This window comes from Marmota flaviventris, chromosome 4, assembly GCF_047511675.1.
Source record: "Marmota flaviventris isolate mMarFla1 chromosome 4, mMarFla1.hap1, whole genome shotgun sequence".
NCBI classification, from domain to species: Eukaryota; Metazoa; Chordata; class Mammalia; order Rodentia; family Sciuridae; genus Marmota; species Marmota flaviventris.
Genome location: NC_092501.1, coordinates 35,380,872 through 35,398,026, shown reverse-complemented (window position 1 = coordinate 35,398,026; position 17,155 = coordinate 35,380,872). Strand labels below are relative to the sequence as shown.

At 36.2% G+C, this 17,155-nt stretch overlaps 1 protein-coding gene across 3 annotated transcripts in view; it reads left to right on the top strand.

Moving 5' to 3' along the window:
• The window catches only part of Pcgf5 (polycomb group ring finger 5), a 113,519-nt gene extending 101,943 nt beyond the window's left edge, over positions 1–11,576 (top strand). For all 3 annotated transcript variants that reach the window (XM_027939919.2, XM_027939918.2, XM_027939920.2), the window contains one exon: positions 5,873–11,576. In XM_027939919.2, coding sequence (XP_027795720.1) covers positions 5,873–5,920 — 48 coding nt within the window. In that variant the 3' untranslated portion in view covers positions 5,921–11,576. The remainder of the gene's footprint in view (positions 1–5,872) is intronic.
• Positions 11,577–17,155: the final 5,579 nt, after the last annotated feature.

Here is a 17,155-nt window from a genome sequence, read left to right as displayed (position 1 = left end):
GATAGATAATAGTCTTTTAAAAAAATTGAATTTGTAGTTAATTGTATGTACCTTTGGCCAAAACCAGAAATTTTCTAGGAAAAGTTTTCACTTTTTTATTACAAGAATATATTGATATATAGGTAATCTTAGTGATTGGGGAGGCTGAGGGAGGAGGATCAGAAATTCGAGGCCAGCTTCAGCAACTTAGCAAGGTCCTGTCTCAAAATAAAAAATGAAAACGCCTGGGGATGTTTATCAGTGGTAAAGCACCCCCAGGTTCAATCTCCAGTACCAAAAGAAAAAAAGAGGGAGAGGAAAAAAATATGTATTATATGTACATACAGAGCTATATATTATTGAGTTTTTAATTTTGTGAAAATTTTCTGAAATAGAAAACTTTCTAGGAAAATATTAGTGGTTCAGATTTACCCAAGAAGGGCTAGGAATGTAGCTTAGTGGTAGAGTACTTACCTTCTAGCATGTATAAAGCCCTGGAATTGAATCCCAGCACCACCAAAAAAAAAAAAAAAAATTAACCCAAGAAGAAAGAGAAGTTAAACCACTGATTCACAAAAGGCATAAAAAAAATTTAAAGAATTAATTTCCTCAAGAGATACGTGAGTGGGCCATATATGGTAGTACACACCTGTAATCCCACTGGCTTGGGAAGCTGAGGCAGAAAGATCACAAGTTCAAAGCCAGCCTCAACAACTTAGCAAAGCCCTAAGCAACTCAGGGAGACCCTGTCTCTAGCTAATAATATAAAAAGGCCTGAGGATGTGGCTCAGTGGTTAAGCACCCCTGGGTTCAATTCCCAGTACCAGAGAGAGAGAGAGAGAGAGAAAGAAACAGACCTAAGTGGTTTTATGGTCACATTCTCCAAATTTCAAGAAGTAGATCTCTCCCATGCTGTATATAGTTTTAAATCACTGAAAAAGAATTCTTACAAATTTGTTTCACAAGGGTAACATAAACATGATAGCAAAACTGACAGAGAACAAAACTAATACCAGATCTCATTTTGAATATAAGTATGAACATAAGCAATATACTAAAATATACTAAATATTCTTTTGCATAAATTTTTTTGGTAGTGCTGGGAATCAAATTTAAGGTCTCACACATGCTAAGCAAGGACTCTACCAGCTACATTCCTTGTCTTTCTTGAGTATATTTGGTCCATTAAACATACTAACATATTATACAAAAAGAATAACAAAGACCTTGTATAATTTTTATCAGAAATGCAAGAATGGGTTAATATTATGGGGTTATCTCCTCAATTTTAAGTCTTTTAACATATATGTATGTATACATATATGTATGTATATATATAATATTTAATAAAAATCAATGTTAAGTCCTTATTTTTTCCCTAACTTGTTTTTATTTTGAATTTTTTCAAAAGAGTGGGAAAATTGAAATAATTACTTAGGAATAGCCTTAACCTTTACTTAGATTTACCAGTTAACAGTTCATTACATTTTCTGCCTCTTTTGTCCCTCCCTCTCTTTTCCCAAATCTTTCTCTTATTTCTTTCTTTATATATTATTTTTTGTAGAACTATTTAAAAATAAATCAGGTATTAGTACAGTTGACCATTAAATACTGCAGCAAATATTTCCTAAGAACAAAGATCCTTTTATATTTATCCAAAATTCCATTTCACACACCAGAAATTTAAAGAGTATATTAAATATCATAAAGATGTCAGTTTACCCATGATAAAATTATGAACTTAAGCATAATTTTAGACATATTTTTTCCAGGTTCTTATCTGACTTGACAAATTCAGGCATTCTAGAGTTCATCAAAAAATACAGATGCTTCTGCTGAGTGATACCAAATGGTTGTAATGTCACCAATTGTCACCCCTCTTGAAGACCTTTTCACTGTCTTTCCTAATAGGAAGAGAATAAAATCTCTTTCCAAAAAAAAAAAAAAAAATATATATATATATATATATATATACACACACACACACACACACACACACAGATGCTTCTGGTCAGTTACATTTTTAAAATGAGTAATAAGGGGACAAGTGCACTGCCACATACAAACATGTATCATAAAGCTGAAATAGTTAAAATCATGTAGTAACTTAAACAGACATGAATAAAAAAGAATAATTTAGAAATAGACTCCAGCATCTATGAATCTATGAAAACAGTATCTTAAACTAATGGAAGAAAAACAGATTCATTTATCATTGAGCATATTAGTACTGTGCATTTAGTAGACATTGGTCACTCTTCTAGACCTGGGGATATAGAATTAAAATGAACACAAACCTTTTTTTCTCATGGAACTTATACTCTAATGACTATAACAGATGGGGAAAAAACCAAGTAAATTTTTGTGTTAGAAGAAATCGAAAATAGATTAATTGAATTTACTTTTAAGATAATCAAGGAAGGCCTCTTGATATGGTAGATTTTGATCAAAAGGAAATGAGAGACATAGCTATATGAATTGAATATCTGTCTGTAGAGCACTCTGGCCCAGGGAATACACTGCAAAGGCTCTTAGCAGTGGGTGAATCTGGTTGTCTAAGAATTGCAAGGAGGCCAGTGGTGCTAGAGCAGACAGTACAGAAGAGAGGGGGGTTGGAAATCATGCATTCAGAGATAGTGTTGACTATTGGGTGCAGATCTAGTAGGGCTTGTTTTCATTAATTGTACTGAGACAGGGGAATTTAATTCATAACTCACATTATACACCAGTATAAGTTTCTGATAGTTTAAAGTGATAAATATTCCAAATGATACCATAAAAGATCACGAAGAAAATATAGTTGAGTAACTGATCTCAGATTGGGAATGGTCTTTCTCATTGTACCTATAAAAAAGATAAAAACCAATCAAGTTAACTGTTAATATTGAAAAGTAAATGGTAAAAATCTAAGTAAAGATTTGTAATAGATAACAAAAAAGATTTAATGTCCTTAATACATAAAGAATTCATATAAATCTATAAGAAAAAGCCTAACTTTCCATAGGAAAAAAAAATGAACAAAGAACATATTAGGCAAGTTACAGAAAAGGAAATACAGCTGGCTAATAAGTGTATACAGATTCTAAACATTAACTTCTTTGAAAGTCAAGAAATGCAAAAAAAATAATAAAATACTATCTTATGTTTATTAAATTGCCAAATTAAGAGAGGTAAAGGATAGTACTTGGACATTCATATTTCTTAGGGAAATGTAAAATAGAACAGCTTTTTGAAGACCAGTGTAATAATATTTATCAAAACACCCTTAAAAATGTATGTGCTGTTTAAATCAGTAGTTCTATATCCAGGAATATGTCCTGGGGGGAAGGATAGGAAGCAATGGGTCAAGATAAATTTATAATAGCATAAAAATTGAATAATATCAAATGTACAGCAAAAGGAGATATGGTTAACATAGTTCCTTTTTAAAAATATTCTGTAGTTGTTAATAGATTTATTTATTTATATGTGGTGCTGAGAATCAACCTAGTGCCTCACATATGCTAGGCAAGTGCTCTACCACTGAGCCACAATCCCAGCCCCTACTTCCTTTGTAAATAGCATAAGATAGAGACAACTCTGTTTCTAAATAAAATACAGAATAGTGCTGGGAATGTGGCTCAGTAGTCAAATACCCCTGAGTGCAATCACTAGTACCCAAAAAAGAAAAAAAAATGATCATGTAGGAATGTATTAAATGGTATGGAAATGTGTATGTGAGATTTTAAATGAACACAAAGGTTTTGAATAGACAAAATTGTTTATGAAAAAATGTTTGGCATGAATCCACTTTTGAAAAAAAAGTGTAGATAAAAAGACTTGAAGGATCTTTAGATGATAGGATTTAAATAATTTTCCTTTATTTATTTATTTATTTACTGATGCTTTTCTGTATTTTTCAAATCTAAAATAAAAACAGTTTTATGATAAAAAGAATTTATTCTTTAAGGGAAAAAGTTAATCAAGGACAGTTTTAACCATTGCTAAAATTATCACATTTAAAATGTACATTTTTATAGTGTGTTGCTATTGCACAATGAGTTGTGAGAATTAGAAACTATGAAACAGAATCAGTGCAATAATTTAATGCAAAGAGAGGCCATATTTCATTTAGTAAATGGGATGCCATCTTATTTCAGAAAGTAACTGAAACATAAATAAAACTTACAGTACAACTCAAGAATTTTCAGTGTTATGACACAGTTCAATAAAATTACTGATCTCCATACATGGTCATACAATCAATATAAATGGTTTTTTGGAGAGGAGAGACAAAACCATCTTCAGCCCAAATCTGAGAAAATTTCAACCAATAACAACCAAGCCATTTTATTCCCCTCTCTGCTTTCATCCATTGTTGATGGATACTTCTGTATATGTTAAGTGTATTCTAAAATGAGTAACTTAATTACAGAATGTGTGCACATTCAATAGTCAGGAATGGAAAGAAAAAGTGAAGATTATTATAATAAACAGAAAGCTGTGGGTTGGAGTGAAGTAGAATGGGAATTAATGAAGTAAGGCTAGGAGTGTACCTATGTTAATGGTCTCAAAATGTGGCTCAGCTTTAGAAACTTCCAGAGAGTTTTATAAAATATAGATTCCTGTGCCCCACTCCTAGATAATTTGATTAAGTAAAATTAGAACCAAAATAATTTTAGGCCATGAAAATCTCAAGAGAATAAGATTATTATTCTAGTTCTTAGAAAGCTAGTAATGACATATCCATTACTTCTTCACCTCGGAAAGCATTTTTGTTGCTAGCCATCTGTAAAAGATACCCCAACGTTGAGTCTTATCAATATGTAATGTAGTTATAAGTGCCTCAGTGGTCATTTTCAGAATTGTAAAATCTCAGTCTGTCCCTTTATTTATGTGAAAGAATAAAGTTCTCTATTCTGGATTTTTTTTCATTCCCCTACACTGATGAAGAAACATCAGTGAGTGGCCATCTCCCCTTTTCTTGATTCCATGAAAGTAGCTACTCAAATTTCACTTTAAAAAGGGAAACCTACAGCTTTACGAAAAGGAAAATTATTGGTTCTTCAGACCTTTTCCAACTTTATGATGTTTGGTTCTATATTATTACAGAAACTGGAGGTAAAAACAGATGCAGAGGTGGCATGGCTTATGCCTTTATCTGCAAAACATTCTTTCTAGTACTATATGGTAGCCAGATTTATGATACCTTTTCTAAATAGAGCAACATCTAGGACAATATGAACCTTTTAAAATTATATAATGGATCTGAATATACGATAGTATCAACTGACTGTTGAAAAAATATAGTGACCTAAATAGTATTTCATGTGACATTAGCTACTTGTTTTCAATATTTTTAAAAGACCATTAAAATAAATTTTAAATGCTAAAATGACAAAAAATATCAAACTTATTTTAAAAACGTGCTTTGTGAAAACTACTCCAGTTTCACAGATTCAGAGCATGGAGTCTCTTAATATGTGACTCAGTGGGTTCTCACCAGCAGCAGCTCCATTTTTCAGCCCCTACTCCTAGTACCCCCACCCCAACACCTGGTTTACTAGTGGGATACTTGGAAATGGGACATGTAGCTTATAATTCTCCACAAGCCCTCTCTCTCTTTGATCACATATGCAAACACCGCCCCCCCCCCATGGTTTCTACAGGCTTTGAACTTGACCTCTGCTGCATATTAGTGAAAACTTGACTGATTGAAGAAAAATAATGGCAACCAAAAGAAATAATGGTAATACTTTAAATCGTAAATAGTAACGTAAATCTTAATTGGTATAATCACTAGCATCAGGAAATGTAGTAAATTATAACCCTAAATGCTTAAAATCTTTTGTATGTAAATTATATTGTTTTTATGCAAACATAGTCTTATTCATCATCTGTTTTTATTTTATAGTCATACCCTATGGTTTTGCAGTATCGACCAAGAATTGATTTCGGTTAGACCAAGGGGCCTAGATTTCACTGAAATGAATCCTGCACTATTTGTTTACTCGTCAACAGATTGCACAGTGAACGGTGTTGGACTAGAGGGACACAGATTCTCAGCATGCAAATAAGGCCATTGTCTGTCTCTAAAATTGTCAGTAACATTCATGTTGTTTCTATTAAGAGCAAACCAAGTGCCATTCTGCTACTGATCCATCTGCATAAGGTATTTGTGCTGTCTCACAGTGTGCACGTCATGGCTGGAATCAGTTAGTTGTGCAGCCATGATTCATCCTTCTGAATATTTTGCTTGCCTGTTCCAAGATTGTTCAAATGTTTAATTACACTAGTAAAATGGCTCAATTTTCGTGGTGTTGCAGTTTTCACATACTTAACTATTTTATTCTTGTTTAAATAGGGTACTGTACAAGAACCTAATAATTATATCTTGAAATTATTTTGTATGGAACTGTATTTAGATAAGTGGTTTCTGAGCCACTGTCCTATTCTTCGTAAGCTTTTTGTGTAAGAAATAGTTCATTCTTGAGTGTGCAAGTCCTTTTGTGAAGAATTCTAATTATTCTTTAACATTGGAGCACATCATAATTGTAGACATTCTAAGCATCTCTCTGTGTAGTCTACCAATTTGCACAAGGAAGGCATGTTAGCCCTCCAGATCAGAAATGTAGGTGACTTCTTGGACAACCTAAGTTAGATTCACAACCATTCACAATGTTGGCAGCTGATCACATTTACTTCTAATAAAATTAATGTGTAAGTAAGGTTAATCTTTCATAATGCCTTATGACAAGCGGGTGCTGCTTCATGAAACTTCATTGTATAGCCCATTTGATGTATGTATCATTATGTTGTTGCTGTCATTTAATGAATGCTTTTTTTAAAAAAAATTGGCCTTAGGTGTATGTCATTGCGGCATGCAGAAGGTTATGTCTGATGATTTTAAATGTTAGGATTTTTAGAGCAGATAACATTTTATGGCTTCAAAATCTCAAAAACAGTTGTAGATTCAAACTGTTAGTTACTGGTCACATTTCCAAACCATATGCATCAAATAGATTAAATACAGTGTAGTGGATAAACATGCTAACCAAAATTAATGGTTTAAGGATATTTTCTTTTAGATACTGTAGTAATGGGGGGGATTATTGTTTTATTCATGATCTCAGTAAAGGTCAGAACTATGATGATGTTGGTTTTGCAGTTTTGTTAAGTCTTCCATTCATTTCAGATTAGTCTGCAAGTCAAAGTCTTTTTACCTTAAATTAGATTAAAAACTTTATTTTAAAGCTTTTAAAAATCACACTTTTTTTCACCAAACCTCCTTGGAAATTGTTTTATCAGTTGCTTTGGAACAACCTTGAAATTTGAAATTTAGGGGAAAAAAATCCTGGAGATTAGGAGAAATTGTTTTAGAAATCTGACATGAGCACAATCTATATGTTACACACATAGTTTTTATACTGTATACATGGTAGCTGTGCTACATTTTCCAGTAACATGTATCACAGTTAACACCTCTGGATGTCAGAATGCTTCATAGAAATAAAACATTGTATAACTCTAAGAAATACACAATAGACATCTCAACTTTGCTGCATTTCACAATGTAAAAGCTTAAAGTTAATAATTATCTTTTACATATGTTTTATCAAGTCCAAAAGTCTGTATTAAAGTTTTCTGTTATTGTTCTGACTTTGGTGAAGAAGTTTACAGCAGTACTTTTTTAGCTTCATTTTGTTAGATTATGTGTGTTCTTGGAAGGGTTCATAAGCGGAATTTAAAAGGCAGTTTTTATTAACTATCAATGCTTGGAAAAGACCATTACACGCCTCCAAAAAACTGAATTTGTTCTTTAGTTACAGAAATTATTTTGCTATACTGTGAAACCTAGTTCCTAGATATCCTTGAGAAATTTTTTAAATAATTATAAATGCATCACATCTGGATTAATGATTTAAGTATTTTACACATATAGAAGTGATTTTAATTTACTTAACTCAAAATGAATTACAAGTGCATTTTGAAAACCACAAATGAGACTTGGATATTTTGGCTTCCTAGCCAAAACTTACGGCCATAAACTAGTTTTATATACAAGATTTCTTTAAATTTGACCCTTGCCTAATCATATGTTTCACTATATTCCAAGGAAATATATAGGAAACAATTATGGAATTGAGAATAGTTGTATATAAAATTATTTTATTTAATGTTAAAGCACTGACATTTTATTTAATGCAATGGCATTTGTGCCAAAACATGTTTAAAAAAAAAAACACAACACAATAAAGTAGGGCATCAATTGTTATTTGGACAAAGGTTCACATTTGTTGATGGTCCTGAGTAATGTTGTATTGCCACTAGAGCCTCAAATTCTTCATCTGACCTCTTGGTGTGTCACCTATGAGTTTCTAAGTATGGGACTGCCGTCATGTCCAGTAATACACTAAATCCCCAGTTAATTATTCCTTACATCAGGTCATAGAATTTGCAGGCAACCAGGTATAGAAAAAATGTACAGGCACCTTTTATGGTTAGCTTTATAAAATAAGGTGCTAAGAAACAAATGCTTCATATTAATAATCTATAGGAGTAATATTGTGAATCTATAAAAATCAGAGAATAACCCTAAATTTACTCTTTAATCTGTTGTTTCTTAAGCAATAAACTGAAAAAACTTTACTTCCATAAAATATTTTGGTATCTGCTTTATCTGCCTTAAAAATCAGATACAGAAGGGTCAAAGAATCTTGGATATAAAGAATGTGGTTTATAAATGTCACATTAATTGAACTAATCACATCAGTTAATAGAGAAATCAAAACATGGCCTTCTCTCTAGATTAATAAGACTCCTAAGATGCATGAAAAAATAAACTTAAAAGGTTCACTGATGAAGTAATATTCAATTTTGGGTTTGGGTAACATCTTTTAACTACTTTTAGAAAAGTGTATTATTTCTTTACTTATTGAACATCATCTATCCCAAACTAATATGCCACATTTTATAAATGTAATGGGTTTGCCAAACTATATTTTACACTCAAATGTCACCTAAATTAGAACTTATTCTTTAAGGAAAAAAGTATGTTATGTTATATTGTGAACTGTTTAGCTTTATTGAATATTTAAGAGAAAGTGCCTCATTGCTAAAGTGCATTTCTGTTTTAGATTTACTGCATCAATTTTGAGTTGTCTGTATCTGTCTCTCATGAATGATTTCATATCTAAATAGGCACTTGTAAATTAGTTTCTTTTTAAAGATTTTCATAAGAATATAGATATCACCAAAGACATTTTATTGTTAATAATTGTGTTAGACAGTTTTAACAGTTTGGAGGTTGGAAGTTTTTAGATAGCAACTTGATTTTATGTAGTTAGGCAATAACCTTAATTGTTAAAACATCACCAAAGAAAGGCTTTAAACTGAATTTTCTTGGTGAGAAGGGTCAAATGCAGGTTTTTCTTGCAATAATCAGAGCACACTTCCTTTCAAATATTTTCACTGTTTTTCAGCACCATCTGACAGATTTTAGGAATCCTCAAACATGAGAAAGCGATAAACACATTTTTCTGAATGAAATATGGGAGAAATACTTTTAAAAGAAAATTGAAATTGAAATTTAAAATTTTAATTTGAGAAGTCTTTTCTTCCGTGGAGGTAGTATAAAATAAATCATACTTATTTAGCTCCCAAGTTCTTAGTAATATGAGAAATTTTCTTCAAGACAGACTTTGGTAAAAATGTTGACATCCTTACTTGTGAAGAAGATAGTACATTCTACTGGATTTATATAAGTGCTTTTTGAATATTCAGAAGCAAAATTTTCTTAAAGGCCTGTTTTTGTCTTGTTTTCTTAAAAGGGCCTGTTTGTTTTGTTTTCTTAAAAAGTAACTCTTTGTCTTATTTCTCAGCAGAAGCATTATTATTAGAATTTAGCTATACAAGAGCATCTATGTACATCAAGAGAGGTGTACTATTATGCCATTTCTCCTTCAGTTCATTCTGTGTGCCACCTTTCAGGTAAAACTCATTTTATGAAGTCTGTCTGATGGATCACTAGGTAAACCTCCTCGAATCAATTAAATGTGAATGTACACTCTATTATGTACTGTGGACTATCATAAGGAACTTTCCAGCAGCTAAGCTTTATACCAGATGTTGATTGGTTATAGGAATTTCAAAAATGACTGAGTTTGCCATAACTTTTCTTTCTGGATTAGAAACACAAAACCTTGAAATACTATTATCGTTATTTTAAGATATATATCCCTATGGTTTGGAGACCAATAAAGAACATAACATGTCTGCTAGGTCTGGTTTTGAAAAACATTAAATACACTAAAGACTCTGAAGCCCTTTCAAAGCACAAGATAAACAACTGTGTCTGGATTTACTTGATATACCTAGTTCAGTAATATTTTGGTGGAAAACATGAGATAAAGTTTATAAATGTTCTTAAACATACAGTATAGGGTTTTCATAGTGTTGGTTTTTTAAAAAGCAGTGGTGGTTTTCCAGTAATTTAAAAGTGATTCTCTTCTTGTAACAGTTTTCACAAATAGTATGTTTATTTGCTGTCCTTATTATATTTTCAGATAGAATCAAATGCTTGAGCACTTCCTCTTCAGAAAGTTATAAAATTAAACTTAAAATAATTTGATCACTTTAAATGCTCATGCAAATGTGTCTGTGTAGTCATTATGTCCTTTCTTCAGTGATTCAAAACTGAGACTGACTTTTCAGAAATGCTTTTAAATAGTTTTTAAATCTAGAATCAAGTGAAACATACATGTTATATATACTGGATCTAGTTTTCTTCCATCTTACAGAACTTCATGGAATAAGCAACTAATCTAGTACAAATGAAGATTAAATATTTCTGGGTATTGTAGAGATAGTAAAACAGTTTAGTTTATTTATCCATACACTTCGCATCAATCCACTGGAGCAGGAGTTCTACACATTAAAATGTAATGGGATCAGCCTAACATTGTTTGAGATCAGTTTTCTTTTTGCCGTATTTTTTAGAATGGGGGTGGGGGCCTAAGTGTCCTTATGAAGCTGTGGTCCAGGACAAGAGCTTGTGGGGGGAGTATCAATGTTCCGCTGCATTCCTGCATCTGGCAACACAACAGCGATCATCGGTTTATATTAGGGTAGCCCTCACAATAAATAAAGCTATGATAGAATATATTGTAATGTTATGTTGCTAATTTTACTTTGAAATATGAAATATTTTAAGCTTTTTGTCAAAAGTGGTAACATCTTAATACAAATAAAAACCTTTTTGTGGTTGTAAGATTTAGCTTATAAATCATTCAAATTGAAGTGAAAGAATTACCAGGTCATTGTTAATGACTTAGTCTATTAAGAATATATGTATTTTTGTAAAGGAAAGCACTTGTAGATATTTAATCAGTACAAGATATATGTCTGTTTTGCAGAAGTAAAAAGCTGCTTAGAGATTCTCTTTAAATATTTTTTATTTTTGTGCTCAAATGTATTTTCTGTTGATCTATGGAATGTTCTGTACAAAGCTGTATGATTGTACTGTTGGGCTAGATACATTTTTTTTAATCTGGACTTAGCCAAGTATATTTGACCATGTTAAAAATAGTATCTTTGTTATTAAAATTTTGATTGCATAATTTGTTGTTTGTCGTATATTTAATATTATCACCTGTAGATTGCAGCCTTGGTTAAAAATGTCTCCTTTAAGTACTGCTCCTGCAGCAAATTTTATTGAAATTCATTGTGCACTTGAGATCTGAAGCTTCTTCAACTATTTAATTTCAAGGTAGCAGACTGCCCTTCAACTAATTCTTCAGGTGTCTACACCCAGAGAGAAGAATTTTATTTTGTTAGATTAATCAAACCTAATAGAAAGCAATTGGAGAATCAAAGAAAGGATTTCCTCCTTCAGTCAGAGAACTTGGCTTGTTTTTTTGTTTGTTTTGTTTTGTTTTGTTTTTAATACCCTCCATGTACACTTAGCTGGGGATTTTTTTTTTTTTTCTTTTTTGAGGCTAAAGCAAGACCTTTAAGTCAGGAAGGCCACGATGACTTATCTCTGCCTTATTGTTAATTAGTGAAACCTCCAAGGTGGCTGGAAACCCCTGCCTTGAGTAAGATATGGAAAGAGCTTTCCCAGGAGCAAGATTTGGCTTCCTTCCATCTTTTGCCAAGACTGCTGCTTGATGGGAAGATTGTCCATGAGAAGTGCTCAGAGGCAGGACACCTTCCTTTCCTCTCATGTCATTAGCCAGTCCTTGGCCTGACTGTGAGGAAGGCTGGAGAACACTGTGAAGCCATGTCCCAAGCAGAGGAAGAATAGTTACTTGTAACTGACCAATTACACTTCTACACTTCCATCTGAGAAAAGGGATCATACTTTACGCAGGTCTTGAAGTGTTTTTGTGAACACAGGCTCAACTTTGACCTCTTCATCAGTTTCAAAAGATAGGGAGGGGTCTTGTACTCAGGCTAGACCTTAGAAGCTCAGCCTTATAACGTAGCAGGGCAATCTGCAGGTAGTATTTTTCTGGAAGCCATGTAAAGCCCTTCTTAGCACCTAATTCCCTGCTGTGGAATTCGGGGTTCCAGGATTGCTACCCTAAAATTCAAATGGAGAATCATGGCCAGAAAGAATAGGCAGCAACACTACCGAGTGAAAATAAAAAATAAACAAAGCCTATTCATAAACTGTGGCCTCATTCCAAAGCTCTGCTCCTCTTATAAATCCCTATTCTTTTCTATAAAGCCCTGTTCCTTAAAATCCCCAGATCCTCCTTACAAATCCAGCTCTTCCTACAATGTCCTGTTCCTTCTTTAAACCCTACTCCCACCAAGCCTTGTTCCTCCTACAAAGTGCAACTCCTCAAATAGCATCCTGCACCTCTTACAAAGACCTAAGCCCTGACTTTCAGTACAAAGCTGCACTCCACCTTCAAAGCCCCACCAATAACAACATGCCCTGCACTGTTCCTCCTCCCAAAGCCACAGTCTCCTTTAAGAATCCCACTCCATCTAACAAAACCCCACATTCCTTATAACACCCTGCTTATCCTACACCTAACACCCCTGATAACTACAGGCCCTGCTGTTCTACAGGGTCTCCTTCCATATAATCCCTGCTCCTCCTGCAAACCTTATTCTTCCTTGCCCAGCCCTGCTCTTCCTAAGAAACAGACTCCTTCTTAAAAAATTTAATTTTCCCTACCAGGCTTTGCCCTCCTGCAAACTGCTTTTCCTTTAAAAGGCGAGCTTCTCCTACAAAGCCCTGCACTCCTAGAACTCTGCTCCTTTGATAAGGATTGCCTTCCTATAAGCCATGCTCCTCTTTCCAAAACCCTGCAATGGTCTGCCCCTCCTATAAAGCCCAATACTAAGCCCTGTTCCACTTTAACAATGCTCTGTGCCACCTAGAAAATGGACTCCCATCGGAAACCTTGCTGCTCCTAGAGAGCTTGAGGCCTCTTAAAAAGCCATGCTTCTCATTAGGGAGCCCTGTTCCTCACAAAACCTGCTGGTTGTACAGAGCCCTGCTCCTCCTTACAAAGCCCTGTCCATCCTATAAACAGCTAGGCCTCCTGAAAATTCCCCTACTACTAACAAATTTGTGCTCTTCCTTACAAAATCCAGCTCCTCCATGCTACGCTTGATTCCTCCTACAAAGCCTGCTCCTCCTTACAAACACTGCTCTAGCCACAAAATCTACTGTTCCCTACAAAGTTCTGTTCCTCTTCAGGAAGCCTGCTGCTTCTGTCAACAAATTCCTGTTCCTTACAAAACCCTGTTTGTCCTATAAACTCTGTCCCTTCTACAAGGTCCAACTCCCTCTTATAAACCTTTGCCCCTCAAACAAAGCGCTGCTCCTCCAACAAGCCCCAGTCCTGCAAGCTGACTCCATGTGCCTATGCCCTGCTCCTCCAGACAAAGCCCTATTCAAAGCAGGGAGCCCTGCTCCTCCTAGCAGAGTGCAGCTCCTCCTTACAAAGCCTTGGCTTCTCAAAGCCCTGCTCCTCCTACAAACCCTGCTCCACCTGACAAAGCCCAGGTGTGGATCCTCCTAGGAAGCCCTTTTCTCCTAGAAACTTCTCCAACTTCTGCAAACTCATGTGCTTTCTACCAAGTCCTACCCTCCTTATGAGCCCTGCTCTTTCTACAAGACCCACTCTACCTTCAAAGTGTCCCTATTCTTTATAACACCTTGTCCTTAAAAAGCTAAGATACTCCTTGCAAAGCCCTGCTTCTCTTCACAAGGCTCACTCCTATTTTAAATGCCCTTCTAGGGATGGTGGGGTACTCCTGTAGTCCAGCTACTCGGAAGCTAAGATGGGAGGATCGCTTGAGCCTAGAAGTTCAAGATCAGCCTAAGCAATGCTTAGGCTTGAGACCCTGTCTTGGGAGGAGAAAAAAGAACTAATACCCTGCACCTTACAAAGGCCCCTTTCCTTCTTAGAAAGTCCTGGTCTTCCTGCAATCTTCTGCTTCTACTTATTTACAAAGCCTGTTCCTTTTTCATGGCCCAATCCATATCCCACCTCCTCAAGGGGGTGGATCCATATTTCCTTCCTCTTGCACATCACTTGGCACTTTTATCACAACCAGTCACTGATGTCTTCCCAGGATATGAGTTTTGAAAAGGGATGTTGACTTGGTTGCTGTGGCATATACCTCACATTCACAAACACAGAACTCTTGCAGAGTAACGGGCCAGTAAACAGTAGTAACTGAACCGACTTCAGAAGGAGGAGCAAAACCCATTCCATCTTTGCACTTCCTCCAGCTGTCTCCTTTCCTGGCACTGTCTGTACCTCTTACTTCAGAACTTGCACATGGTCAGTACGAAAGGTGTAAAGGTGCCAGGTGGAAATCTTTTCAGTTTAAAAATAAATGCTGTTTCCTTTGTGTAAGATCCCTGTAAGTGTGGTGAGGGCAGATCTGTCTTCCTGTTCCCACCACAACCCCAGCATTACCTAACACCTGGAAGTATTGGGGTGAAGAGGGAGACATGAACATATTCCCTATCCAAGCTGTGGGCCAGGCACTGGACCTGAGGCTCCAGAGACCTTTCATTTGGTCATGATTCCCATTGTTCATGATTCCCATTGTAAGTAGGTTAGTCAGTCATGAGCAGGGGATAGGGAAGGACAGTAAAAGGCAGAGACACAGGAAGACACCAGACATGGGCATCACAAAACCGTCCACAGGGAGCCTCATCAAGACAGGTGAGCATCTGGAAAATGGGAGCCAAAGTGTCCAACCTTCCAAACCCATAGTTAATTATAACCCCTTAAGGGAACTATTACTTGAAATCTTGGGAAACTTTGCTGAAACAGATAAGCTTCAGGGGATGTGGTGTGTCAAAACCGCCCCCAGTCATAGTTAATTATAACCCCTTAAGGAACTACTGGTTCTAGAACATGTCACCATCCTCTCTGGTGATCAGTTCTCCAGGACACCCTCCCTTATCACCTAAACCATGTCACAGCCATCCCTTGTGACTAGGTCCCATCATGGCCCTCACATAGGAAATTTGCTAAAGGTCATACAGGGAATGATTAACCATTTATGGGGGTATAAGAGAACAGAAAGAGGCCCAAAACCCTCAGACCCCTTAAAAATTCCCAATTCTGTTGAGGGCCACGCCATTCTCTTTAGAGATGGTCCAGGCCACTCAGTGCCTACACTGTATGCTTATCTCTCTTATTCTCATTTTCCCAAATAAACTCCTGCCTACTTTGATATGGGACTTGAATGAGACCCTTCCTGCAAAATCACAAGAAGTGGTGGCCATAGATTCCCGCGGTTCCTTCAGCTGTGCAGACGGTGGGTTTCCTCAGCAACAACATGATGGTGTCGCAGAGCTCCCTGCCAGCTCTCTCTCCTCTCTCCCTTTTTCTCTCTTCCTTTCCCCTTCTCCAGAAATCAGCTCAGCCAAGCCCTCAGTACCTAGGTCCTAGCAGGAGCAATGTTGCTGCATTTTTGCTGAAGAGCTCAGGCCTGAGGGGCTCAGCCATGCAGGGTGTACTGCCCTGGAGCTCATGGCTTCCTGCCCATCCCCAACTCTATGTCCCCAACCCTAGATGGCTGGCTCACAACCACAGAGCAGCACGGACTCCCCTGGAAAAAGGAGCAGTGGAATCCATTTGGCTCTTAGGGAAAGCAGAATCCATTATTTCTATCTTCCTTGCTCTCTATTCGTTTCTGCTTTGTTTTTCCAGTTTCATTATCATCTCCTACATTTCTCTCTCCTTATATTCTCTCTCCTTCGAATTCTTTCCTTCTTTTCTTCTCTACATTGCACCTTTAATTTCCTACTCCCCTCTTTTGTCTCTTCTTTAGTCTCAGCCACTTCTAACCTCCTCCTTTCCTTTTCCCATCTGTTTTTCATTCTTACCTCTCTTTTCTCCTCATTTATGTATCCAGTGCCTTTCTGTCATTTCCTGCATTCTCTCCATATGCTCTCCTTCTTTCTCTTTTTCCCTTCTCTCCTCCTCTTGCAGGTCCAACTCTTCTTTTCTTCTGGTCTTCTGCCCTCCCCCAGGAATCCCCCTGCTTGGAGGATGATTATCTGGAGAACTACCTACCATCTGCAAGCCAGCGTGTGCCCCAGAAGACCTGCCATGTGTGTCACTCCTGTCGTCAAAACGCCGTTTGGGGGCATCCACCAAATACCAGGCTCTGCACTAGGCTCTGGGGTGTGGCAATGAACCAAACAAACTTCACCTTGATGCTAGCAAAGCTTACGGTGAAGAAGAGGCAGGAGACAGGAAGACGCAGACATGAAACAAACACAATAAATACATGATAAAAAGACCGGTGAAGGTTCTGAAGGAAATAAGTGCCATGAAAAAGCATGTGGGGACAAGAAAATGACATTGAAGCTGAGACCTGAAGGATAAGCTACTGTTTGCCAAGCAAAAAGCAGGAGGAGAATATTCCTGAGGAAAAGTCATTGCAGCAAGGTCTTAGGGCAGCCCCAAATCTGCAGAAAGCCAGTGCAGCCAGAGACAAGGGGAATCGTGGAGAGGATTCTGGAGAAGAAGGCAAGACAGGGCCAGGTGAACACCATCAGGCCAAATTTTAAAGCTTCATTTGTATTCTGGGCACAATAGGAAGATTTTAAACAGTGGACTGACATCCTTTATATTTTAATATTATCACTCTGGGAGCTTGCTGGAGAGTGGGTGTGAGAGGGTAGGAGCTAGGACAGAGAAACCCA